The sequence below is a fragment of the Podarcis filfolensis genome (assembly GCF_964270895.1).
Source record: "Podarcis filfolensis genome assembly, chromosome: 13".
Classification (NCBI taxonomy): domain Eukaryota; kingdom Metazoa; phylum Chordata; class Lepidosauria; order Squamata; family Lacertidae; genus Podarcis; species Podarcis filfolensis.
In genome coordinates, this window is record NC_139615.1 from 39,407,655 (window position 1) to 39,434,832 (window position 27,178).

The window sequence follows — 27,178 nt, forward strand, 5'->3', positions numbered from 1 at the left end:
GGGGCCGAAGTTTGACTGTATAAGTTTTCCCCTCATCTTACCATCTCTTCCTGTTTTCGGCATAAAAGTGATCCCCCCCCCTCTCCCTTAAAGTTCTGCTTTAGGTGAGATTGCAGTTCAAGGCTACAAGATTTTCACACACTCGCCTATTCATTTCTGTGAATGCAACCTTCTCTTGGTAAATTGGGAAGAGCAGGAACAGAACTAGGTCACTGCTTTAAAGGAGATAGTGTCTGCTGGCAGAGTTGTCCTTTCCAGGCCTACGCAGATTGGCCGGGGAGTCCCACGATAGCAGCTGAAGCAGAAAGGGCAGGTGGTGGTTCTTCACACATTGTAGCTTTGAATTCTCTACGAGCACCGATTAAAAAGCTGACATTCATTAAATTGCAGTTGTCGCCGCGCTTTGCTCTGGATTCCAAAATGTGTAGCCTGACGAATTCTTCTGATCCAAGGTCTTTGATAAGGGCGGGTAAAGAGTTTTTTGGCAGAATCTAGTATGATTGGAGAACAGCATTCCTGTGCCTCGCCGCATGCTGCCTGACTGTAAGCCATATCGAGAGCAATCAGAGAGATCTGGTGGGGGCAGAAAGCTCCCTACTCCCTTGTATGCCCCCAAAATGCATATTTTAAATACTGATGACGCCCGTCTCTGGGGAGATGAGGAGTGCACCTGTAGGAAAACCCAATTATATGGGTAATTTGATACAGGTAAAAGATGAATCAAATCAAGACGAATGTGCAACAAGGTGAGAGTTCTGATGAGACTCCAAAGCATGTCTGCCTATTTTTCTTGACTTATAAGGTCACGGCCAGTTTGAGGAATCTGGCCCATGTAATATATACCAGCAACAGGTAAAAAATCTATGTAAGTGTGCTACCCTGTACACCAACATTCATCCACTCCCTCTAGATATATCAGTAGAGTCCAAGACACAGTTTGCTAACAGGAGATAACTGGTCCATTCACACATTTCTAGTTAGCACAAGCAAGTGAGCCAATGGACGCAGTGTCACGGATAACACACCACTTCCTTCCAGGTCACAATAGCCAACATATGTCAGGATTTATAAACGTCCCCAGCAGTATGTACCGTATTTTTCGCCCTATAGGGCGCACTGGCCCATAGGGCGCACCTAGTTTTTGGGGGGGGAAATAAAGAAAAAAAATTATTTCCCCCCCCCCAGGCGCGGGGCTGGTACGGGGGAAGCCCGAGCTTCCCCCGACCCCAGCCCCCAGAACAGGCTGCTATCCGCAAGCCTAGGGAGCCTGGTGGGAACTCCCGCTGGGCTCTCCAGGCTTGCGGATATCTGCCCGAAGCCCGGGGCACGCTGCTCAGTGCGCCCCCGGCTTCAGGATGCAGGCTGCTGTCCGCAAGCCTTGGGAAACTGGCAGGAACTCCCACCGGGCTCCCAAGGCTTGCGGATAGCTTCCTGAAGCCTGGAGAGCGAGAGCGGTCAGTGCACACCGACCCCTCTCGCTCTCCAGGCTTCAGCGAAAGCCTGCATTCGCCCCATAGGACACACACACATTTCCCCTTCATTTTTGGAGGGGAAAAGGTGCGTCCTATAGGGCGAAAAATACGGTAGGTCACTTAAAAAATAATAATGGGGCCACTCCTCACGATGTAGTGGGTGCTCTCTCCACACACCCCATCCTGCAACGACATGTTTCTGCTTCTTTGCTAATTTTGCATGAAAGTGGGAGAGGATTTGAGGACAGTGTGCCTGGAAATGTCCCCTCTGCTCAGTTTGGTACTGGCCTGGCAAGCACCGCGACTAATATGGCAGAAGTGGAGAGGAGTGGAAGACAAGTTGTAGAACAGTCTCTGGAGGACCGTCTCAGATAACAGAAGGGCTGTAGCTCATTGGAGGAGCACAAGGTTAATAACAGGTTAATCACAAACATCTCCAGGTAGGCCTTGCCTGGAACCCTGGAGTGTCAGTGCAGACAGTACTAGGCTGGATGGACCACTAGTCTGAATTCATATAAGGTATCTTCCTATCTTCCTATGTTCTTAACAGGCACTGGAGAGCATCAGACAGGAGCAAGGTTAGGACTCTGCCTACTCCACACTTTTTTTAAAAAATCCCACACCAAGAAAAGTTAAATTCTGACCCGTAGAAATTACACAAGTTGGTCAAATTTGCATGACTCGCCTTATTTTGTGTCTGTTCCGTGAGGACCAGAAACTTCCTTTTTTTAAGTGCAAGCTGAGATTCTTGGGAAGATGACTTCTGTGCCTGCTGCCACATTCTGTCAAATTGCAGCGTAAGCCAGCCCTGAACAGCCTGCAACAAACTCATGGTAAACAATGTTCTCAGTTCTTCTTGCAGTTTTAAAAGGTTAAGAGCAGGCCATCTCAGTTAGTTGTGAAACTTCCTTCTTGGAAGATAAATTTGTGGTTTTCCTTTACAGGCTCTTGAGATCTGTTGGTTGATGCCAGTCACCTAGAGTGTGAGCTGTCGCTTTGTTTTAACGTTGTCTACCTTGCCTTGCGTTCTCCCTCCAGGCACCATGAAGAGGTCAAATATAGATTTCCCTCCCCATGTTATTTACCCCTTCAGCACCCTGTGTCATTCTGGAAGAATATCTCTGCATAAGTGCTGCCTCCTTGGCTTCAGATTTCCTATCCACAATGAGTCGCCTTTGGTGACTGCAGTCACTTCCTTGCACGTATTTGTGAAAGCAAGTGGCTTCCTTTATGTCCTACTAACTCTGACCCCTAAGGTTGACTCCTGTCGCACTTCTAAGATACGCAAAATCCAGGGTGTTAGCAAGCTACAAAGATAATGATTTTAATTGAAGTTTAATGTCATATGTTGTTTTAATCCATTACGCTGATTTTGTATGAGCCCCATCCTGGAACAGCATGGTAAATATTTCTAATAAAATAAAATAGTTGGAAAGACCAAAACAAATCGCTTCACATTTACGGTGGTACCTTGGTTCTTGAACAAATCGACTCCTGAACGTCACAAACCTGGAAGTAAGTGTTCCGGTTTGTGAACGTTTTTTTGGAAGCCAAACGTCTGTTTCGGCTGTCGGCACTGTTTCTGGGGCCAATCAGAAGCCGCACCTTGGTTTGCAAATGTTTTGGAAGTCAAATAGACTTCCAGAATGGATTGAGTTCGGGAACCAAGGTACTATACGGCTTATAAGAGCACACTGAAATTGCTGAACTCTTGCAGCAATCCTGTATGCTAGTCTATGCATTTATTTCCTCCCTCCCCCCCCCAAAAAAAGAAAAACCGTTCCAAGGTCATGTCCTGAGTTCATAGCATAGGCAAGATTTCAGCTGGGAACTTTTCAACTTGATTGTTCAGTCTCATAGCGACTGTCACCCACAGACTGGGTTGAGCAACATTTGCCTGGGAATTTGAATACCTTTTCTAGCCATGACCTAGATCAGCCATCATTAACTGGTAGGTCACAGGAAGAAGCTGAGCTCTGCAATGAGTTACTGGCAGACTAAAGGTTTAGGAGAGGATCTGAGGGCACAAATGCCTTTTCTTCCTCTTTCACCATTATATCCTCACTACAAGACTGCATAAGAACAGCCATGCTCAGAGTGATGAGGAGGCATTTCTCTTGAGAGGGGAAAGACAAGTCCTTTCCATTCTTGCACTGATTTCACTGTACTTGGAGCCCAGCAATGTAGATTGGGGGTGGGGAGGCAGCTTCCAAACAGTCTGGTCAGGAATGGCCCTGTCCCCAGTCTTAAAAGCTGGTGTCCACTGGTCTAGGAAAGAGAAAAAAGAGATCATTTTGAATATTTAAAAGGGTCTTGCAAAAAGAAAAAAAAGAGGAGCCCTTGTTTATATTATTTACTTAAGGCAGCCTTCCCCAACCTTGTGCCATCCAAATGTTTGGGATTTCAGCTTTCCTAAACCCTGATAATGGGCCATGCTCGCTGGGACAGATAGAAGATGTAGTTCAAAACACCTGGAGGGGTACCAGACTGGAGCTGACTACAGTGGTACCTCGGGTTAAGTACTTAATTCGTTCCAGAGGTCTGTTCTTAACCTGAAACTGTTCTTAACCTGAAGCACCACTGTAGCTAATGGGGCCTCCTGCTGCTGTCGTGCTGCCGGAACACAATTTCTGTTCTCATCCTGAAGCAAAGTTCTTAACCTGAAGCACTATTTCTGGGTTAGCGGAGTCTGTAACTTGAAGCGTATGTAACCCGAGGTACCACTGTATTGGCTATTGTTCATCTTGTTCACTGAGATTAGAGCAAGAAGCTGTTGGTTGATGTGATGCTGATTTTGCTGGAATAGCATAAGCGAAGATTCAAACCTACCTGGACCCTGAATCATCTTCTGAGGCCCTCCTTCGTGTGCCTCCTCCTTGAGAGGTCCAGAGGGTGGCAACACGAGAACAGGGCCTTCTCTGCAGTGGCTCCCCGTCTGCGGAATGCTCTCCCCAGGGAAGTTTGTCTGGCACCTTCTTTATATACCTTTAGGCACCAGTCAAAAATGTTCCTTTTTAACCAGGCCTTGGTTGACCTGATTGACATCCTATACCCTTTTAAAATGTAGCTCTTTTTTGGGGTGTGTGTGTTATTGTTCTTATTTTGATATCATATATTGTGATCTTTTCTGTGAACTGCCCTGAGACCTCCGGTTATAGAACGGTATATAAATTCAATAAATAAAATAAATAAATAAACCATTATAACATAACAGACAAGTATCAAATAAAAACCACACAATCAACGATGGTAACATCAGTGATAGCCCAAATAGCCACAATCCAGGACAGCTTTCATGTTCCAAATGCCTGGGCAAACAGAAAAGTCTTCAGCTTACATGTAAAAATATCAGAAGTGGGGGCAGATTTGATTTTCCCCAGGAGGTGGTTCTGTAACCAGGGTTCCTTCACCAAGAAAAGGTCCTGTCTCATGCCACCACCCTCCCAGCTTCTGCTGTAGATGGGGACAACAATCAGGGCCTCTCCTGCTGATCAGAATTCCTGGGCCAGTTGGCAGTCGGAAAGATATTTGGATCCCAGATAATTCAGATCTTTATAGGCTACAGTGGTACCTCGGGTTACATACGCTTCAGGTTACAGATGCTTCAGGTTACAGACTCCGCTAACCCAGAAATAGTAACTCGGGTTAAGAACTTTGCTTCAGGATGAGAACAGAAATTGTGCTCCGTGGTGCGGCAGCAGCAGGAGGCCCCATTAGCTAAAGTGGTGCTTCAGGTTAAGAACAGTTTCAGGTTAAGACCGGACCTCTGGAACGAATTTAGTACTTAACCCGAGGTACCACTGTACTAGCAAAGCACTGCCACCCATAATGAGTTAGGCATTGCACCACATGTTTCTACTACATCCTGGACGTACCTGGAGGTGTGCAGGGGAACAGCTAGCTTAAGGGTTGCTAGTTCAGGCGTCGTAGTTGAACTTCTGTAGAGGTGGAATGTGTCTGCCATCCTGATCAACAAAGAGAGATGCACAAGCATTCTACACCTTCCAATGCTTATCTGCTAAAACGTCAGCTTTGGGACTGCCATGGTGCCCTCTTTTTGGGGATGGGCCTAGAGCCACTTTGCTGCTCTTAACTAACAGCTAGTAAACATCAGATTTTATTGGTCAGCTAAATACAGGTTATAGCCAAGAGCAAACAAATACGGACACGGAAACTAATTCAGGATGGTGACCAATAGCCATTATTTGATGTATTCCTTTTTGGTTTGTTTGTTTGTTTTTGCTCTCTATCCAAGATTATTTGGAGCGGGCGACTGAACTTTCCTCTAACCAGTAAAATTAAAGTTAACGGTTCCATATCTTCCCATTGCCACTGAAAGCCCTGATGAGTGTGTGTCTTTAAAAGATCCCTGGATGTTGGCAAGTTGCTCATGGAGAGAAGTCCCAAAGATGTGAAGTGGATGTTGGAGACATGAACCCTGAAGACACTTTGTGACCTGTCCTCCTTGAATGGACTTACTATTAAGATGCGTTGTACGCAAAATGGGCATGCTTGTTGTAGACTTTGGGCTGATGGAACAAACCAGTACCAGCTATGCGCTTAAGTGAACAAAACTGCTCGGTTTGGTGGTTCTCTGTTCAGGTTCCAGATCTTGCAGTGCTTCCAGAGGGAAGCTTTCTGTGAGTGTGCTGGGTCATGGCGTTCAGTCCGCCGTATGCCCTCAATCCACCCAGAGGTCACCTTGTGCCAATAGCTCCATCTCCCAACAACTGCAAGGTTTTTGTGAGCAGCAGAGCAAAACGGAGCACAAAACCAGCAACTTGTATCCCCAAGCTCACCCTATTCTGGGTGAGGGGTGGATTTCCTGTCCCACGTCCTGTTTAGCAAGCGTTAGATGTTGCAGGAAGAAGTCACCTGCAAGTGCATGCGCATTTCCCGAATAAATGCTGTTGTGCTGCAGAGCTGTGCAGATGAACGAGGATTGCAAAACGCTGCTCACGTTGGCCTTCCCTAATACTAATAAGCGATCGGTTTTAAATGTGGGTCGTAAGCAGTTATCCCTAGAAGAGGCAGCAGCCTCTAGCCCCACCCCCGCCCGCCCCCCAGCCAAATAAGAGCATGCATGACAGTCACATCTTCTGGTTGGCTGGCAGTGATGCACTATCAGATTGAACGGCTAATATCCAGGTTACTATGGTGACCAGGACCAAGAGAGTTGTAGTGTTTGAAAGCAGTGGTTTCTCCCTTCAGAAACCCTCCACCCCTCTGCTTTTCTCCCGCACAGACTGTTTCTCTTCTCTTGCTTCTTCCGTGGAACAGTGTGAGTAATATTCTAGCTGAAGTGATCTCTGGCTTGTCACGTTTCTTCCATTTTAAACCTTCTCTCCATGACGTTGAAGCACGCTGGGTGCAAAATGGAACGCGAGCAGCACCATTTGCCCACATGCAAGTAACTCTGAAATCCTGAAGCTAGAGCAGGGGTCAGCAACCTTTTTCAGCCGTGGGCCGGTCCACCGTCCCTCAGACCATGTGGTGGGCTGGACTATATTTAGAAAAAAAAATATGAACGAATTCTTATGCCCCACAAATAACCCCAGAGATGCATTTTAAATGAAAGCACACATTCTACTCATGTAAAAACACTAGGCAGGCCCCACAAATAACCCAGAGATTCATTTTAATTAAAAGGACACATTCTACTCATGTAAAAACACCAGGCAGGCCCCACAAATAACCCAGAGATTCATTTTAATTAAAAGGACACATTCTACTCATGTAAAAACACACTGATTCCTGGACCATCCACAGGCCGGATTGAGAAGGCGATTGGACCGGATCCAGCCCCCAGGCCTTAGTTTGCCTACCTATGCCTCTTGGGTATACAGCTTTGGTGTGCTTCGTTCCTTGAAATTAAAAACCCTTTTTTTCAAAAGCTTCAAAATACGGAAATAGTGCAAATATCAGAAATGGGTTTGTGATGGGTTTGCATCCGGTCCCCGGGCCTCAGTTTGCCTATCCCTGAGCTAGACCCACTGGTGGATTTAATGAGTAAGCCTAGCAGTATAGCTCCCTGGGTCTGTTCACCTTTGAGGTAAAGAGGACTCTGAGATAATCTAAGGTCAGATCATCTCTGCTAGAACCTGCCTCTCATGTGTTTGGGCACCTTTTTCAGTCCAGCTGTCTGCCACATTCATCTCTCCAAAAACAATTTAGGCAAGAAAGCCATGTATTGCAGCTTTCTGACTCATTTTGTCTTCTGGCCACCCTATCATTATTATTATTACATTTTCTGTCTTTCAGGGAACTAGAGGATAGTGTTGTGTTTTTTAATTTAAAAATAACAGCAAAGGTGACACCGATTCACAAAATAACATAGCTTTCAATGACCTGCTATTGTATAAATCATAAGGCAATTTGCTAGGGAGGGAGTTTCGCCCTTTGAAAGAAATGTTAAGCAGAGTTGCGCAATAGTTTTTGTGAAATGTTTTTACATTGAAGGGTGTGGGGATAGATTAAACAAATATGGGGCATACTCCACTGGAAATAAGTTCCTCTGTGTTCAGCTCTCATGAACGCCAGGGGAGGTGCTCACAGGAGATGGGTTCAACAAGTTGCGCTTGTTTGGGTCGGTGCTATGACATCTGAAATATGCCCAGCGGTCTGGTAAGGTTGTCTAAGTCTTGGGCTTGGACACGAGAGAATTAGGTTGACCGGTGGCAGGCAAGTGCTGGCTTGGGGAGCAACTCCAGAACAGACAGGTACATTCCCTTTCTTTGGTGCACGCAGGCATGCACAACTGTTTCAAGACACTTTGAGGTGTCCACCCTGCTGCTTGCTAATGGTGAGCAGCAACGAAGGTCAGGTGCACTGTGCAACATGTACACCTAAAGATGTCCGCCGAAAAATGCAGAGCACATAATCAATCATGTAAGAAAAGTGTTGGTCGCATAATAGTATGACTGTTATCTTAAACAACCCATAGAGAATCTTCCTTTTTTTGTAAATTTATTTGGTTTTCAAATCAGAGTTTTACGATCACATATACAATATATAACATACAAACAAGATTCCAAGGAATCTTCGGGACTCCCCCCTCCTCCCCTTTGTGGATCCTATTGTTAATCATTTCCTCCTGCATCTTTTATGATAATCCAAATCTTTCACATCTCCATTATGTCCAAAATTCACCATTAAACTACAAGTGCTGTTCCAGTCCCGCTAACAGCTTTAACTGTTTACAGTGGTTTTTAAGATAAATTATAAATTTTCCCTATTCCTTATTAAAAATTTGGTCTTCCTGATTTCTGATTCTTCTGGTCATTTTTGCCATTTCGGCATAGTCCATCAACTTGATCTATCATTCTTCTCCTATAGGGACTTTATCTTCTTTCCATCTCTGGACTAGTAGCATCCGCGCAGCCGGGGTTGCGTACATAAATAGCCTTTTCTGCTCCCTTGGGATTTTGGATTTTCTGAATTTGTCTCCCATTATTTGTGAGCTGGCCTTTTGAATCTGGACCTGCCTTTTCTGTTTGGGACTGTCCCTGAAGCACTGAGCTTTTAGTTACAGTTTGGAGACTGAAGCAGCGTTTTACAAACCAGCTTTCAAAAGCCCTCTGTTGTTAGGGACATTGCTGCTACAGTCACTGCCTTCCCAGGCATGCTTTCTACGTGTGGACTGTGACCCCAGACACATACATGGCCCCAGCTGGCATTAAAATGTATAATGAGAGAGGCCTATGGCACAAACCAGAAAAGTAAATACTGCTTGTTTTTCATGGTTAGACCCTCGCTGTTTGTTTTTATTAAAAGGGGGAAAGAAAAACAGCTTCTGTTGCACACATTGGATGAATCATTTCTGCAGCCTTTCAAGAGCAGAGGTTACTGAACTGGTCTGTGGGCAGGAGGCTGTCTGCAAATGACTTCCTGTGAAGTTTTGATGAAACTGGCTCTGTGCTATTTCTGCTTCTTGTTCCGATAGGCAAGTGTATTCTGCATGTGCATGCACAGTTTTGTACTGGCAGCCAAGATTCTGAATGTGTTTATGTTTGCTTATTTTGCATATTTCTGCTTTTGCTGTTTTATTTTAAGTGCCTACCTATCCTTGAGATGGGGAAGTTCTCGCACAGCAGTGAAACTGCTAAAAGGTAAAGGGACCCCTGACCATTAGGTCCAGTCGCAGATGACACTGGTGTTGCGGCGCTCATCTCGCTCTATAGGCCAAAGGAGCCGGCGTTTGTCCACAGACAGCTTCCGGGTCATGTGGCCAGCATGACTAAGCCGCTTCTGGCGAACCAGAGCAGCGCACGGAAATGCCATTGACCTTCCCGCCAGTGCGGTACCTATTTATCTACTTGCACTTTGACGTGCTTTCGAACTGCTAGGTGGGCAGGAGCAGGGACCGAGCAACGGGAGCTGACCCCGTCGTGGGAATTCGAACCGCCGACCTTCTGATCGGCAAATCCTAGGCTCAGTGGTTTAGACCACAGTGACACCCTAGTCCCCTTATTTAGACAGCTTTTTACCACCTCTGGCTCCGAAGCTTTGAAAAAGTATTGCTGACCTGCTTTCACATCTAGCTTTGCAGGCATGAGGAACAGAAATTGAGTGGTGGGATGTTAACGAGAACAGAGGTGCTCAGGATGCTGAATTCTGCAGTCAACCCAATTTCATGTGATCTCCCCTCTCCCCCCAGCCTTGACAGAATTATGGAATTCAGACATGTCCTCTACGTGTCAGAGTAAAAACAAAGAACATTGTGAACTGCCCCTGGGGAAGTGTTGTATTTTAAGATGATATGGAAAGTGCTTTCCTATGATAGTCGAACTGCATGAAACTGATGCTACACCAACACACACCTTTGTTCAACTTAGCTATGTTGGAAGACCAGTGCCCTTGCTTGCTATAACAGTATCCAAAAGTGATGGTAACCACCTTTTGATAGACTCATCCCCACCTAGCCTCTTGGGCTTGCTGATCAGAAGGTCGGCTGTTCAAATCCACGTGACGAGGTGAGCTTCCGTTGCTCTGTCCCAGCTCCTGCCAACCTAGCAGTTTGAAAGCACACCAGTGCAAGTAGATAAATAGGTATCTATCTGCAGCGGTAAGGTAAATGGCATTTCTGTGCACTCTGGTTTCCGTCACGGTGTCCTGTTGCGCCAGAAGTGGTTTAGTCCTGATGGCCACATGACCCGGAAAGCTGTCTGTGGACAAACGTTGGTTCCTTCGGCCTGAAAGCAAGATGAGTGCCGCAGCCCCATAGTCGCCTTTGACTGGACTTAACCGTCCAGGGGTCCTTTTAGCTTTACCTATACTCCACCATACCACAAATCTCAAGAGTCAATTAGTCGAATGTGATCAGGCAATGGGAGAGGAGAGTTAACTGTGAGTGAGTGGGAATGATGTTGACTATGGAACCTCTGGTGATACAACAAGAAGCAGATTTTGTTGCCAGTGCCCCTTGTAAAAGCAATATCTAACAGCTACATTCTTCTCAACCAAATGAAGGGGAGGCATGCACTTGAGAGTATAGAGCAGGCTTCTTCAAACTTGGCCCTCCAGATGTTTTTGAGACTACAGTTCCCATCATCCCTGACCACTGGTCCTGCTAGCTAGGGATCATGGGAGTTGTAAGCCAAAAACATCTGGAGGGCCAAGGTTGAGGGAGCCTGGTATAGAGTATTGTTCTCTCTTACTCACACCCGCACCAGTGATTCACATTGTAAATGCATCCACAAGCACCTGTGATCTGCTGTGGCTTTACCATGTGTTCATCTGGGTCTGCTAAGGCATTGCAAAAATAGCAAATTAATCAGGGATTTTCAATGCAACTCAGCGTGGCGTTAAGTCAAGAAGTATTAAATACCTGGAAGACTTGGCCTCCTGTCCCGGTGGCACCCTGACGTGACAGCGATCAGTGTTGTGCACCGTCTTTATTGTTTGTTAGTCTTGTCCCTTTTCATTTCTTTTCTTTAGAAAAAGCAGACTAATATTTAATATTAGCGGCACAGCCCTGAGCATGTTTATTCAGCAGACAGTCACATACGGGGCTTACTCCCATGGAAGGTGTGCATAGAAGTGCAATCTAAGCACTCCTTGGTCCTTTCCCTAAAAAGGGGGGGGAGCAAATTATTTTTCTGATGGAAAGCGTTGGCAGAAAACAATGAATTGGTGCGATAGTTTAGGTTTCTCAAAGAAAAAGAAATTTGGTGGTGTTCTGGGGATTCTGTTCCCATTTTTCAGTAAGTGATACAGGACCTTTTTTAAAAAAACAACAAAGAAACATTTCAGCATTTGGGCATGTTAATCTTGCCAGCTGCACGTTCAGCTCCTGCATTTAAAATTATCGTTAGCTGTCTTTCCTGTAAGGGAAATAGAACTGCATTATTACACTCATGAAGCGGGGAAGATTCTTAAAACCCAACATGCAAATTTCCCAAGTTGCTGAATGTCCAGCACCCCCGCAATGGAAATTACATCTTTTTAAAAGCTGAATAACAGCTTAAAATTAAATATTCTGTTTCTCTTTGCCCTAAGTTTCTGGAAATTCTTTCCCATGGACAGCATTGTCAAAAACACTGTGAACTCTCTTTATTTAAGCCTGACACTCAAGCCAAGGGTCGTGTTTTTGTTTTGTTTTGTTTTTTAACAGGGCTGTTTTATGGGATCTGATTTTTCACTCTGGGGTGGAATTTCTTATGTAGGGCTTCTAAGTTGGAGTGTTAGGAGAGAGCAAGCCAGTGCAGCAAGGACCCAAGTCTCACCCACATGACATGAGCAAAGGAGTTGGCCCTCTTCTTTTTTAAAATACAGCAAAGTAGTCTCTGGAACTCATTCCGCTGGAACAGCTGTATTAGAAAGCTGTTTGCAAAAACAATTGCAGTCTTCGTGTCACTCTCAGGAGTCAGCAAACTTTTTCAGCAGGGGACCAGTCCACTGTCCCTCAGACCTTGTGGGGGGCTGGAATATATATAGAGGGGGGGGGAATGAACGAATTCCTATGCCCCACAAATAACCCAGAGATGCATTTTAAATAAAAGCACACATTCTAGTCATGTAAAAACACCAGGCAGGCACCACAAATCACCCAAAGATGCAGTTTAAATAAAAGGATACATTCTACTCAAGTAAAAACACACTGATTCCTGGACCGTCCGTGGGCCGGATTGAGAAGGCAAGTGGGCCAGATCCAGCCCCCGGGCCTTAGTTTGCCTACCTATGCCTCTTCGGTATAAAGCTTTGATGTGCTTCGTTCCTTGAAATTAAAAACCCTTTTTTTCAAAAGCTTCAAAATCTGGAAATAGTACAAATATGAGAAATGGGTTTGTGATGGAGAGAACTCCATCAGTTGCACAGAGGGGACTCTCTGTACCTAAGCCTGGATGAGTAGCTCTATCTACGCACCTTCCCTGGCCCCATCCCAAAGAATGCACAAGTTGCCCTCCCTTATGGCCTTTCCAGAACCGTGGCTCAAGGAGTCGGTGGTTCTTTTTCTTCATTTGCATGATCCGTTCTAATCTTGGCCGTTAATCACGGCCTCCCGAGCTGTTAGGAGGTGGTGGAGCTGATCTTACAGGTTCAAGGTGGCCTTTCTTCTCCCCTTCACACGCTTTAAAGTCTCTTTCTTTAATGTGTTCCCCCCACCCCCTCTCTCTCCCTGCAGTGAGAAACGCCGCCTGCAAGTCAGCGTCGCCAATCCGGTCCAGTGCAGCATGCATGGTCGGAAATGCACCGTCTCCGTGGAAACCAGAATAAACCAATCAGAGCCAAACTTCACCAAGGATCGGTCAGGCTTCGTCCTGTGTGTGCCTGGAAATTAGCATTGCTTCTGCTAGGGGAGGGCTGTGGGGAGAGGGAGAGAGAGACTCCCCCTCTAAGCAGCCTTCCTTTCCTCTTGTGCCTTGAATCTTGCATGGTGGGGGGAGGAGGAGGAGGGTTGTAAAGATGTTTGTCTGTGACACACATCTAGACATCTCTAAAGCTACACTGAGCAGGAGCTTAAAATAGCCCCTCCATTGTGCTGGCTATAAATTTAGAACTGGCTCCCATGCCATGTTTTAGCAAAGTGCCTTTTATGAATGGATATATATATATATATATATATATATATATATATATATATATATCCCTCCGCTCTCCTCCTCCTATTCCTCCCCCCCCCCCAATACCTAAGATGGTTGTGTAATTAATCCTTGGGACTCCAAAGCCTTGTATGGGAGGGAATAGGAGAGGGGGGAAATCCCTTTGGATTTCATGCAGGCCTTAATTTTAAAAGTGATCTGTACTTAAAAAGAGGTGGGCTTTCTGTAGCACAGGGGCAAGGAGCTGGCAGCAGCTTCCACGGAGTTTCCCCAGCCCCTTTTGTTCCAAAAAGGTTGTGCCTGAGAGAAACCGCCCCCTCCTCAGGCCAGGGGTCGCCCACTTAGAGCCCTCCAGATGTTATGGCCTCCTAGCTCCCGTCATCCCTGCACATTGGCCCTACTGATTGGAGTCTCGACAACATTGGACGGCAGCACGTGGGCTGCCCTTGCCCTGGCTTCCTCAACCTCGGCCCTCCAGATGCTTTGAGACTACAATTCCCATCATCCCTGACCACTGGTCCTGCTAGCTAGGGATCAGGGGAGCTGAAGGCCAAAAACATCTGGAGGGCCGAGGTTGAGAAAGCCTGATCTAGGTGGCATTAGCCATTGCGCCCTGGAAAGGGTGTCCACTTTTGGCATTAACTGCTTCGCTGCAGTGCTTGTGTTGCACTGGAGTCCCAGATGGGCTCTAGGTGGTTGCACCCGGACACCAAAAGACAGATGGAAAGAGCACCATCTTTATAGTATGTCTGTTATCTTCAGAGAGGGGGGCTCCCCTTTGTGCATGACTTGGCACAGATTTGCCTTCGCAACGCTGCTGTTAGTGCAAGCGCTGGAGCCGATCACTCAGGCCAGCTCACAGTGTGCTTTATCCAAGCGGCTGGCATCATTCTGGCCAGTGTAGCCTCATAGTTAGTTGCCTTTTGTCCGTCTCTCCGGCTTTCCGCTGGGTAGCAGCCACAGCCTCATTGACGAGCTTTATTTTCTTCTCGTGCCAAAGTAGCTGTGTTTTGCTTGACCCTGAGCGCTTCCAGCATCTCAAGACATGGGCCGAGATGCACCGTTCTGGAGCACCTGACGAAAGGCCCACACCAAATAAGCAAAATACCAAATAAGTAAAATGAAGTAAATGGAGGGGGGAGGGACCAAGCCTGACACTGCGGGTCAGGTCAGGATTCAGTGACTTTGCGATTGCTCACAACCCAGTTAGGAACATTGAATGACTTCGGTTGAATCAGGTTTTCTTAAAGCATGGGAATGTAGCCTTTCCCAGATTAATGGGTGGTGGAGCAAACTGGCTTGTTCCTGGGGAGCAAGTCCCCACCACCATCAGATTGATGGACAAAGTCCTTATTACACAGTTCCCAGCCATTCTGGCTGTGCTGTTTCCCCATCTTTGTGGTCCAGCTTTCCAGAGAAGGGGACCACCATCCAGGTCCCTTTCCTTGCTTGTTTTATGGCTAGCCTGGATGTGGCAAGATCCCACCCTTTTAACATTTTAAAGTACTTTTTGGTAGAGATGCCCACAGGCTGGGGTGGTCAATACCGTATGAAGTCTTTATGCGCTTATGGCATGCATGAAGTCCATTAGCCATCCCTGCGTTCGTTCCAATGAATGTCAGGCACATCTATGCTGAACGGCGTTCAGGTTGGTCCTGGCCCATCTTGTAAACCCGACCAAAAGTTTGCACTCTTCCCTGTTGCCAGTAGCGAAACAGACCTATCCCCACCCCAGTGTCTTCTTCTGCTTCTCTGTTAATTACTCAAAAGCCTTCCAGCTCTCACTTTCATAGCAGCCAAATTAGCCATGGAAACTTTTTAATTAGCACTTTCATACGGTGTCCCGGCATAATTGCTGCGTTTGAATGATGACAGAAACCGGCCCTCCGTTCCTCGGATGACGGGTGGTTTAGAAATTTAAGAAATGCAAAATAAATAAACAAATCGTGTGATAAGGAAGTCTCTCCAAATCTGTAAGACTGGCTATGTCGCGTGCTATGAAGTATTTGTCTTGATTTAAATGAATATACAGTATTTGTGCCTTTTCTGTTGTGTGTATGTGCGTGAGTGAGAGAAAAGAGAGGTTTTCTCAGTTTTATCTATAAATTAACTATTCCTTAATTGTATGTTTGATTTTTAAGCCTGAGGGAATAATGGAATGAACATTTTTAAATGTAGTTTATATAGAAATGTGGGCAAGCACCCTTGTTATAATTGAAATGTATTTTTGTTTACATCATTCATTGCAATAAATAAAAGAAGTATCATTTATACCCAATAATGCTCTCTCTTTGTATTTGGGAAGCACAAAGAAATAATATTATGTAGAGAAGATTGCACATGGGTGAAGGGAAGTAATGGGTATGGGGGGAGAGGGATATAGGGCAGTATTTGGAAAATTGTTAAAGTGCGCATGACTCAAGGGATCAAGAACAAGGAGTTTTGAAACAAAGAAGGCGACAAGCAGGCTGACGATTGTGCAATTGGTGAGCAATTTGGGGCAATCCCCGTCAAAAAAAAAGCTCCACAATTGTAGGCAATCTCCCCCTCCAAAAGCTGAACAACTCTAGGCAACCCCCTCACCCATTTTCTTATTTTTAAGTCCCCAAAAATTGGGGGCGTCTTATACACGGGGGCATGTTATACACGAAAAAAATACGGTACATAGCAAGGTCCCATGGACCTTTGGAGATTTGCTTCTCTTTCTTGCCAACTATGCTAGGTGTTATCCCATATAGATCAGGGTTGTCCAACTGGTCGGTCGGGATTGAGTAGTCGATCCCTGGGAGGTTCTGTTTGATTGCTGTCAACCACGGGCTCCTTTTCGTTAGCGGTGGCATAAGAGCATCCAGCCCTGCCCCCTTCACCCCACCCTCCACTTCTTCACTTCCCTCTCCAAAACTTCCCTCCCTTCCCAAGAATTACCAACAATAGAAGAATGGCAGATGAAGATGATGGATTTTTCGGAGCTAGCCGACCTAACCGGAAGAGTCCGCGACCAGAAGGAGGAGGAGTATCAGGAAGAGTGGAATAAATTTAATGATTATCTAGTTAAATTTGTTAAGTTAAATTAATTGAAAATAGCTTGCAGATACTTAATTGGCTTAGGGTTTTATTTATGTTAAGTGATGAATTAATATGTTTAATTCCATAAAGTGAAGATTTAAGGATGTTAATGTTTAAGTTAAATTTCATAAGAATTGGGATTTGGAAAACCGTTAAAAGGACATGCAATGAAATTCAACCAAGGGGAAGCGAGGAAATCACTTAACAAAGTTAATAAGTGTAATTTTCAATAAGGCTATGATTTATGTTCCCTCTCTAAAAAGAAGCTCAACAACTTTGACCTGAGTCCCCCAAATCACTGCCAGTTTTTTATTCTTTGAGTAGATCGCAGTCTCTTGGGAGTTGGACATCCCTGATATAGATGAATTGGCATTTTCTTCTTCACCAGTTGGTTTGAGACATGGATTGTAAAGGTAAAGGACCCCTGACAGTTAAGTCCAGTCGCAAACGGCTCTGGGGTTGTGGTGCTCATCTCGCTTTACTGGCCGAGGGAGCCGACGTTTGTCCGCAGACAGTTTTTCCGGGTCATGTGGCCAGCAGGACTAAGCCGCTTCTGGCGAAACCAGAGCAGTGCATGGAAACGCCTTTTACCTTCCCGCCAGAGCGGTACCTATTTATCTACTTGCACTTTGACGTGCTTTCGAACTGCTAGGTTGGCAGGAGCTGGGACTGAGCAATGGGAGCTCACCCCGTTGCGGGGATTCGAACTGCCGCCTTTCCAATCGGCAAGCCCAAGAGGCTCAGTGGTTTAGACCACAGCGCCACCCACGTCCCACAGGGATTGTAGATGGGCGCAATAATTAACACTCAGTACAGTAAACAAGGGAAACCCAGACTGAAATGCCCCTGAAGATGTTGGAAAATAATATCTGGGATACAGCAATGTCTGAGCATCTTGCCAGACACAGGAGAGTCATTAAAGGCATAACATAAAGAGACATCTTCCAAGAAACTCTGACTCCTTTAACTATTTTAATGATCACCAAAGGAAGACCTTGTTAGACCAACTGCTCAATCTTCTTGGTGGAGAGGTTATGGTAAGGAAGGCATTGAATGTGTAAGGCTTATGTGTAAGTGTAAGTCAATGGATGTGTAAGTCAATGGATGTCAGCGACCATGTTGAAGTGGACTGTACATATGGGGAACGGCGGGAGCCTCCCCCTGCTCCCAATTCAGGATCCTGAATCTTCCCAGGAGCAGGAGGACAGTATAGATTTGGAACAGTGGTTTGCAAAGGGGAATAGTTCAAGAAGACAAAAGTTGGGAAGAACTGGGTGATGAACAGCTAGGAGATGAAGAACTGGACAAGAGAGAGTCAACGGACACACTCTCACTGGAAAGCCAACATCCGCCCAGCCCAAGGTCATGACGAGCAGATGTGGCAGCACAGAAAGCAAAGTGGTTGCAAGATCAGGTTGCAAGACGAGGAAGTGACAAGGGTGACCTGGAAGGGAAGTGGGTGTAAACCTTAACTGGGAGCACCTTTACTCCGATAATGGACTCTTTGTTCTTTCACTGTGATCATTAAAATCTCTTTAAATGCTAAGAGACTATTTTTGCTTTGTTCTGCTTATCCATGGCCAAATAAGCCGCTTCCCCAAAGCCTGGCAATGAATAGAACAAACACCATTTGTTGCTGCTAAGTGTTTAATGGTTCTTGTATTTTTTTTATAAACCAATAGATGTTGTTGTCATTTTTTTAAAAAGCCCGAGGGTTAAGAAAAACGGATAGGACCCAGCGAAATGTAAGCAATTTTAAATCCAGTTGATCTCAATGGAAGATATTTAGGCTGCAGACTCAATGGGGCTTTTAAAGTTTACAACTCCTGCTGAAATCATGGCAAGTTGTTTTGGTTGGAATACGCCCCGCATTTCGGGATACCTTTATTGTAAAAGGGCGGACATGATGCAAATGTTTCTATTTCACATAAAAGGCTTCCCTCAAACACAGAGGGAATGCCAGTAGCAGCCTCAATGTTAACTTACTTCCAGTTTCTTGATTACTTTTTTTAAAAACTAGCTTTCATTGTCACCTTAAGGAAGAATTAACCCCAGTCCAGAAAGGGAGCCTGTGAAGGATGTTGAAAATGGATTAGCTAGTGCTTGTGAGCTCATGAAGAAGGAAAGCACCCTCAGAGGCCAAATGTGCTTAAGGACTTTGCATTGTTGTTTAGTTCTGAACCTTAAAAATAAAAAATAAAAAATCTCATTAGCTGGACTCTAGCAAATGAACAAGACTGACTTCCTCTTCTGAATCTCCTTGTGACTCATGCACCATGTGATACCAGGAATGCCATTCACAAAGCTTGGTTTTCTTTCTCTTCCCAGTGAGAGACTAGCTCCAAAGAAGGAATTGCCCTCCCTGTTTTCCAACCTGTTTTCCTCTTCTGTCTCCCCATCCCTCCAAGACAACGTTGCCCCTCAAAACTACAATATGGAGGGGTGACTTCAGCCATACATTATCTACTTTATTTTTTTTGCTTTTTTAAAACTGGAATTCCGAGGGTCCACTGATGGGTGTTCTGAATGTGAAAAGCACACAAGGGCATATTTGAGGTTTCTTCATAGTGAAGCCTTCCAGGTGGACTACAACTCCCATCAACCCTGAAAAAGCTTGGCTGGAGATAATGGGAGTTGGGAGAACAAGTCTGTGTTTTACAGTGCAGATCCTATGCAGGTCTGCTTACAGGAACAAGTCCCACTAGATTTAATGGGGCTGACACAGGTGGCGCTGTGGGTTAAACCACAGAGCCTAGGGCTTGCCGATCAGAAGGTTGGCGGTTCGAATCCCCGCAACGGGGTGAGCTCCCGTTGCTCGGTCCCTGCTCCTGCCAACCTAGCAGTTCGAAAACACATCAAAGTGCAAGTAGTTAATAGGTACCACTCCGGCGGGAAGGTAAACAGCATTTCTGTGCGCTGCTCTGGTTTGCCAGAAGTGGCTTAGTCATGCTGGCCACATGACCCGGAAGCTGTACGCCGGCTCCCTCAGCCAATAAAGCAAGATGAGCGCCACAACCCCAGAGTCATCCACGACTGGACCTAACGGTCAGGGATCTCTTTACCTTTAGCTTACTACCAGGTAAGGGGGCACAGGTTTGTAGTCTTAAATGATTCTAAGTGTGTACTCTTGGTGAATCAGATCAAGGTCTACCTAGGCCAGCATCTCTTGTAAAAATCCTAGCAACCATCTGTCATGATGTTGTCGTCCAGCGAACTTCGTTCTGCCTACTCATTTTCTGCAGGATATTGCCTCCGTGGCAACCAGGAGAGAACCCGTGAACCATACTGACTTAACCTTGATTTAAGAGCCTCTTGCGTTAAACCGCCTCTCAACAAGGCAAATCCAATTAATTCCGATGGCTCTGTTATTTACAATTGTCTTCATTGTCTATCATCGCCTCCTGCCATCATACAACAGCACATGTTTTTTAAAATATATATATAAAATAAAGCTCTGAAAACCATCATGTAATGGATGGTCAGTGCATTTTATTTTTAATCAGCACAGTACAAAAATAAATAAAAATAAGGGGGGGCGTTAAGTTACAGGCACACACAGCTCTGTGACAGTCTTGTCATATTTATAAACCTCACATACTTACAAACTCACTATAATACACATACATACAAAAAGGACAATTTATAAATTAATTTATGTAATAATAAGCAATAATCATAATAATAATACCAATTTTGGTCAACAAATATCTACAGAAGAGATTGCACACTAAAAAAAAACAAAACCCCAAAAACCTTAACATACACATACATGTAGAATTTAGCAGGTTTTCTGTTTTTTTTTCTCCTCTTCTCCCCTCCCCACCCCACCCCACACATAAAATGTACAGGTATGCAGAATTTCAAGTGAAAAAAATGGCACATTTTTTTCTTTCAGTTTTTGTTTTCCTTTTGAAAAAAAAGAAGTAACAACGGTTTAGAACACAGCTGAACTCTTAAGAACTGTGTACAGTTAAGATTAGAAAAGGTCTAGAAGTCTCAAGATGAAAATATATCGATTTGAATGACCTAAGGGTTTTGACAGTGGGGGGGGGGGGTGATGTGCTTGAAATTTGTGCACAGCGATTTATTTTGCTTCTTTGTTTTTACAATCAGCTGTTCTAAGGTTTTGCCTTTTGTCAAAAGATGCTTTTGGCATGCAAAAACCGTCACTGGAAAGCAGTGGTGAAAGAACAAAAGAAAGACCTTTTCCCCTCCCACCCACACCCCTTTGTATTTATTAGCATAGATTTTGTTCTAAAAAGTATTCGCTTTGTATAGCAGCACGTTAAAACCCCATTCATTGCTCTTATGTACTCAAGTATATCAGTTGATCTTTTGTTGGCTGTTACAAAAATCCCAATAAATACACTGGATCCAGGACTCCCAAAAAGAACAAGACAGGTTTTCGCACCATACGGCTGTTAGCTCCCTCTGCAATGCAACCCATGGTATGCTTACTTTGGAGTAAGCCTTGCTTTGTTCACTGGGGCTTTCTCCCAGGTAAGCATGCATAGGACTGCAGTCACAACCTTCCAGAACCACGCTGATTAAAGAACTATAATTTCCCTTTTATATTGAAAAGAAAAGAAGGAAAGCATATGGAGAAGGGGGGGGGTGTTTAGGAGAATTACTTATCCAGAGACAGGCTAGAATTTAGTCTTCAAGGTGTTCCAGGTCCCAGCGAAGAAGCTGAGTAAGGAACACCCAAGTTGACGATGATGGGGGGACTGAAATGAAATATGTGCCATCCATTTTAGAGCAGCAAAAATGGTCATGCAATGGAGATCTGTACACCCCCCGATTCCCCATTCACTGCGAAGGACCCAAAACCCTCCCTCGCGACTCTAAGGCTCTCCTTCCCGCTATGAACCCAAAACATACCCTTAACAGTCAGTGTCTCGCTTTTGAATGGCTCAGATTTCGGCCTAGCTTTCGGAGGCAATGGCAAACCCAGCAGCCGTTTCATATTCACAAAATCTCAGCTCCTGTCTACCTCAAAGCCTCTCAGCTCAGACCTTTTTCTTTCTTTTGAAATTTCACAGCTTTTTTTTCCTGTTCCTCTTACATTATTTTTTTTTAAATTTAAATAGTGCTCTGCTGCTTTGAAGTTAATTGCAAGCTACCCTATTCAACAACCGTTAAGTACAAGACATGCCTTCCTTCTGCCAGAATGCCAGCATCCATAACACCAGGATCAGAGATGGAGCCCAGAACACTTTGAACTTGGCCTTTTGTCCAATAGCTACCTCAACACCCGACAGTGTTTGAGCATCTTTATCCCCTCTGTTGTCCCACGGGAACTTAAATACAGAGAAGATGACCTCCATTGTAAAGGAAGTTCACATCTTCAGCAGAATCCTAGACCCGGGACTATTGGCATTTAATTCGGCATGTCATTAACTGAGCAAAATTCAGTGTATATTTCGGTGTTGCTTCACTCCCTCCCTCCCTCCCCAACCACCCCCACCCCACCCCCTGCTCTTCTCTATATACATTTACCATCCCTGAAGCTTGCTGATCAGAAAGATTTTTTAACCTCTTCATTTTTGAGTACCAGAGGGCTAAGCAAAATAAATTAAATTCCTAAGCACCGGAATAATTTTTTTTTTTTTAGAGGACTGCATCAAATGTTTCAGTGCCAGAAATGTGGGGGGGAGGGATACTGAAAAAATATTAGGAGCTAGCATGCTTTTTTTTAGAGACTAAAAAAGCAATATAAATCTCAGAATATACTAAATGTGTGTCTATTCTGTATATGCTTCAGTTTTATATTCCCATGCTTCTTTAGTCACAATCTGTTCCTGAAATTGTAGTGTTTGCTCTGGATCTCTTTATGATTACATAGTCATCATTCTTTCCCCGCTTGGTACGTTCCCTCCCCCCCCCCCTCATAAAATATTAAGATGGTTGGCTGGCTAAATAAATGCCAAGGAATTTTCCATTTCAGGATGGGGAGGGAGGAATCTGTAACAAAGAATATCAGGTGTATATCGGGGTTCAGCACCGAATCATCTGGACAACAAAGCGACTGGCACCAGCCTTACATTTTCCTGAAAGGTTTATCTTGAAAAGGGACCATTATTCCAGCTGCTCAGAAGGCCTCAACAGAATCATAGTCACTCTGATCTGAAGCAGCCAGTTTATATACTGTGCAATAAAAAATAAAACTCAAAATGTATCAAACGTCCACCTAAATAACTTGCCAGCAAAATTAATACTAGGTGAGTGCCCATTCTCTGGGGCCATCTTTAATCTCAGCCACCCATTCCATATTGGCTACCTTGACATTTTCCTCCCCTTGGGTATTGTCACAGGAAATGACCCCCAAAATCTCACCTTTGCCCTTTGGCACGGATGTAAACCAAAGGGGCTGCCTCCCCCAGGGAAAGGCGGCGAGAGGGGAGACATGCCAAAGGGCCTGCAATATGCCTGACTTTGCCTTCCCCACTTCTGCTAGGGTGTAGCCACGTGTTTCCATGCAATAAGGGTCCCTTTCCGGAGGCCAATACTGTTTTGGTGTCATTTCGCTCAGGCGAGTGCGCAAGATGGTGGAAAGAAAAAGAGGAGGCGGATCCCGTCCTTTGATCCCTTTTCCAGAACGCCAGGCTCTGCAACATGCGCTGGGTTGGCTCCCGCTTTCGTCTCGAGGACAGTAAATGCTGTTTCGCCACCTCCGCAATCCGCGGCGAGGAATTAAGAAGTACAAGGTGGATCTCCCCTCCCCGGCTGAGGATCTCTGAGGCAAAAGCCAAGAGGCGAAGGGATGCCGTGGTCTTGCCAGCATTGCGCTTGGCTCCAAGCCCCACCTGCTCGCCCCCTCCTTGTTGACATTAAGGGCGAGAGGAAGCCACAGAAAACCAGACAGGCGAGGCCCGACTTCACCACTTATCCTTTTCGAAATGTGTCTGTTTTTTGGATCCCAAAAAGCCAAGCCGAAGAACGGAGGCTCAAGTGTCCTCTCTCAGCCTTGCCCATGCCCACCTTTTGTGTCCCGGTTTGTTTCGAAAACAAAAACAACATAAAAAGAAGGAAAAAATGTTCCCCCCTCATCCCAGCGGCAAGGGAGCCCGAAAGCTCACCGGTCCAGGCCAATGAGCAGCCTGTTTTTCTCCTCCTGGCTGCTCTCGTTCTTCAGGTCAGCAAAGACCTGAGTGAAATAGTGCGGGTCGGCGTTGATCTGCAACATTTTGGGACTCATGAGGTTAATAATGGACAGGCAGCGATCCCAAAAGGCCTCCTTGCAGCTCTCCACCAGGAAGGGCTTGAGAGGGTAGGAGATCTCGTTACCCATGTAGGAATAGGAGAGATAGAGGCAGGTGAGCAAGACGGCTTGGAGTTCATGGTCCGTGGCCACTTCGGAAGAGATGACGTCCCGGCAAAGCATGTACAGGAACACCACGTTGGCCGGGGTGATGAAGCCTTGGTCTTGCCAGCCTTGGAGGAGCAGGGACCGGTCAACGCTCCGAAGCCACAGGACCGGGTCGGTGGGCGATAGGTGCTTCAGGCGGTAGCATCGCCGGCAGAGGAACTCGCCCAGGCACCGAAGGAGCTCGCTGGTCGAAGCTTGGACAATGACCCTCTTGGGGGTGCCGGTGGAGTTGGTGTTGGGGTGGGGGGTCTTCTTGACGGAGGACAGGTTGCTCTTGGAGGTGGATATCTGGTTGTTGGGCGCCGGCGGCTGGGCGCCCTGGTTCTGGGCGAAAGTGGAGAGGTTGGCACACGAGAGGGACTTCTTCAGGTTCTCGTTGTTGAGGTGCGTGACGTTGTTCTGGTAGCTGCTGTTGGGCTGGACCTTCTTGGAGTTCTTCTTCTTGGCCGACACGGCCACGATCCGCTTCCAGGGCAGCACCGAGATGATGGAGTGACGCTTGAGACTCTTGTCTTTGGCGTTCTTGCTGTTCTGCACGGCCGTGTAATGGCCCACCGTGGACGAGCCATCCTCAAAGAGGGTCGCCTTCCGGTAACTGGGGGAAAGGGACAAGACGGTACCCATGGCGCAAGTAGCAGAGGAGGGAGGGAGGCGAACGGAACAGGGGGGTTGGGCGTCAGCCTGCCACCTTTGGGGCTGCTGGCTGGGCACGGGCAGCGGTCTCTGCTTCAAGCACCCTTATGCCGCAGCCTTACAGATTCAGTTCAGACCTGGCAAAGGAAAAATGGTTCAGATAAGCAAGAGCGGAGCACGCACACAGAATCTCACCCCCCACCCTCTCCCTGAGGGTTCAGAAGCCCCTTCTCACCCCCTCCCTTTCCTGTCCCCATCCATCCTTTTCTGGCATTATTTTCTGGCTTCCACTGCTTCCCTCTCTTTTTCTTCCCTCCCCTCCCAAATCTTTAAGGCCACCTCAGATACACATTGGTTGCTAGGTCTCTCCCCCCCCCTTTTTTTATTTTTACCGACATGGCCTGACACCCTGCCCTACTCCAGCAGACCCGAAGCCTGTGCACGACCCCCTGCGCAAACTCTGCACACGCAGCCATGTGCTAAAACGTGTGCGTTCCCTAGAGGTAGCCATATTATCCCATTGCAGCAGAAAAACAAAACAAAAGCCTCTCGCCGGTGTGTTGGATGGATCACGGCAGCACCTCCGGTGGGCCAGAGCAGAGCCCGTTTGGACAACAGCATGATGTCAGAGGTGCACATGCCTCTCCAAAGCAACAGACTTTGCCCACTCATGGGGAAGCTCTGCCTGAGCACATTATACGGGCATCAGTCATGCATTTCATATAATTACAGACGCGCAAGTTGCTGCGTCGCGAATGCTGACCCTCTGCAAAGCAGCTGCGGAGCTGGAAACGGTTGTGCCTTGCATGTGCCATTGAGCAGATGTGTGTGTGTGTGTGTGTGGTTTATTCTCATTTTATCCTGACCCGCCCTGGCATCTTCAGAGGAACGGTGCTATACAAATGCAATTTAAAACGACAACAAACCATTCACCCTGCCTCTCCATCTTTCCCGAAGACACCTTTCCTCCTGCAAATGTTTTCCTCCGACCCATCCTGGCGTGTACACACACACACACGGGACTCGCTGCCTCCGCCCCCCCCCCGATGTTTTTTGCTGCATCCCCTTCAAAGGGAGGGGGGAGAAGGGATGCTCGCCATGGCGCCCTGCATCCCACCCTTCCCCTTCCCGGTGGTACCCACCGCAGCGCGCGCTCCCACGGCGCGTCTTCTGTCCAAGGTCCTGCAGGGCCGGTTTGGCTCGGGGGGGGCGGCGGCGGCGGCGGACAAAGGTGGGGCTGCGGGGGGGTCTCCGTCCAGCCTCCTCCCCCGGCTCCGAGGCGCGCCGGATCAGTCGTGCGGGGGCATGGAGAGCTTCGGCTGGCGCGGAGAGAGGGGGGGCGCGCGGATGGCGCGACGGCAGGCAGCACCCCTGGGTGGCTGGGCACCCCCTTCCCACCACCCACCCACCACCCTTCCCTCCCTCCCTCCCTGCCCGCAAGGGCGGCGGCGCGGGGCGTCGGACCGCCTGGCGCTTCTCCGACACTCCCGGCCCTGGCTCTCGGCTGCTGCGCGCCCGGCTGGCTCGGCGCGTCCTGCTCGACTCCGGCCGAGACGCCGCTCGCCGCCCGGCTCCGCCTCCGCCCCCGCCCCGGCCGCGCTTCCCCGCCTCTCCCGCCGCAGCCGCAGCCGCAGCCGCAGCGCCGCCTGCCAAGCGGGGCGCCCTCCGCCGGGCGCCAGCGGGAAGGCGACGGAACGCCGGGCGAGAGCGCCTCTGAGCGCGTGCAGAGGGAAGGCGGCGCAGGAGCTGGGGCCGCGGACGAGGGGTTTCAGAGGTGGCCATTGTTCCCCTTTTCTCTCTCTCTCTCTCTTTCTCAAATAAATAAATAAATAAATTTGGTTTTTCAAATTCAAGTTTTTCAATCACATATCCAACACGCATCATAAAAAACGAGATGCCAAAGAATCTCGTGGACTTCCCCCTCCTCTCCTTTGTGGGTCCTATTGTTGTTCATTTCCTCCTGCATCTTTTATAATAACCCAAATCTTTTACATCTCCATTACAGTGGTGCCTCGGGTTACATACGCTTCAGGTTACATACGCTTCAGGTTACGGACTCCGCTAACTCAGAAATAGTGCTTCAGGTTAAGAACTTTGCTTCAGGATGAGAACAGAAATCGTGCTCCGGCGGCGCGGCGGCAGTGGGAGGCCCCATTAGCTAAAGTGGTGCTTCAGGTTAAGAACAGTTTCAGGTTAAGCATGGACCTCCGGAACGAATTAAGTACTTAACCTGAGGTACCACTGTATATCCAAAATTCACCATTAAACTACAAGTGTTTAGTTTCTATCGTTGTCTGTTATTATTATTCTGCATTTTAAATTGCATTTTAACCTGCATTTTAAATTGGTTTTTTCTCTCTTTTTTCCTGTTATGATTTTATCGCAGAAGACAAAAGTCAGAGATTGATGCGCACTATAATGACTTTTGTCTTCTGGGTTTCTGTTATTCGGTCTCTCACAGCTACAATAAACCTACCATTAAAATTATGGACTGGTCATTTCTACGTCAGAGGGTAAACGGGCAAATTTAGCAGGGGATCAAATACTTTCCCCCCTCACTGTAGATAAATAGGTACCGCTCCGGCGGGAAGGTAAAC

The 27,178-nt window shown here is 46.7% G+C and overlaps 2 protein-coding genes across 3 annotated transcripts in view; one reads left to right on the forward strand and one right to left on the reverse strand.

Annotated features, from left to right (window-relative positions):
* MYO1D (myosin ID) overlaps positions 1-15,794 on the forward strand; it is a 178,907-nt gene extending 163,113 nt beyond the window's left edge. The window contains exons 22-23 of one of the 2 annotated variants that reach the window (XR_014540993.1): positions 2,206-2,305; positions 13,096-13,208. Coding sequence is in view for 1 of the 2 variants with exons in the window: in XM_083582581.1 (XP_083438707.1) it covers positions 13,096-13,252 (157 nt within the window). In the remaining variant the exon portion in view is untranslated. Of the gene's footprint in view, positions 1-2,205; positions 2,306-13,095 lie in introns of both variants that reach the window. The other variant, XM_083582581.1, reaches the window with a different exon arrangement.
* Positions 15,795-20,048: 4,254 nt separating this feature from the next.
* Positions 20,049-26,060, reverse strand: CDK5R1 (cyclin dependent kinase 5 regulatory subunit 1). The gene is made up of 2 exons (XM_083583499.1): positions 25,724-26,060; positions 20,049-24,718 (listed from the first exon to the last, which is right to left on the reverse strand). The coding sequence occupies exon 2, from the start codon at positions 24,570-24,572 to the stop codon at positions 23,655-23,657; it is 918 nt and encodes a 305-aa protein (XP_083439625.1). The 5' UTR covers positions 24,573-24,718; positions 25,724-26,060; the 3' UTR covers positions 20,049-23,654.
* Positions 26,061-27,178: the final 1,118 nt, after the last annotated feature.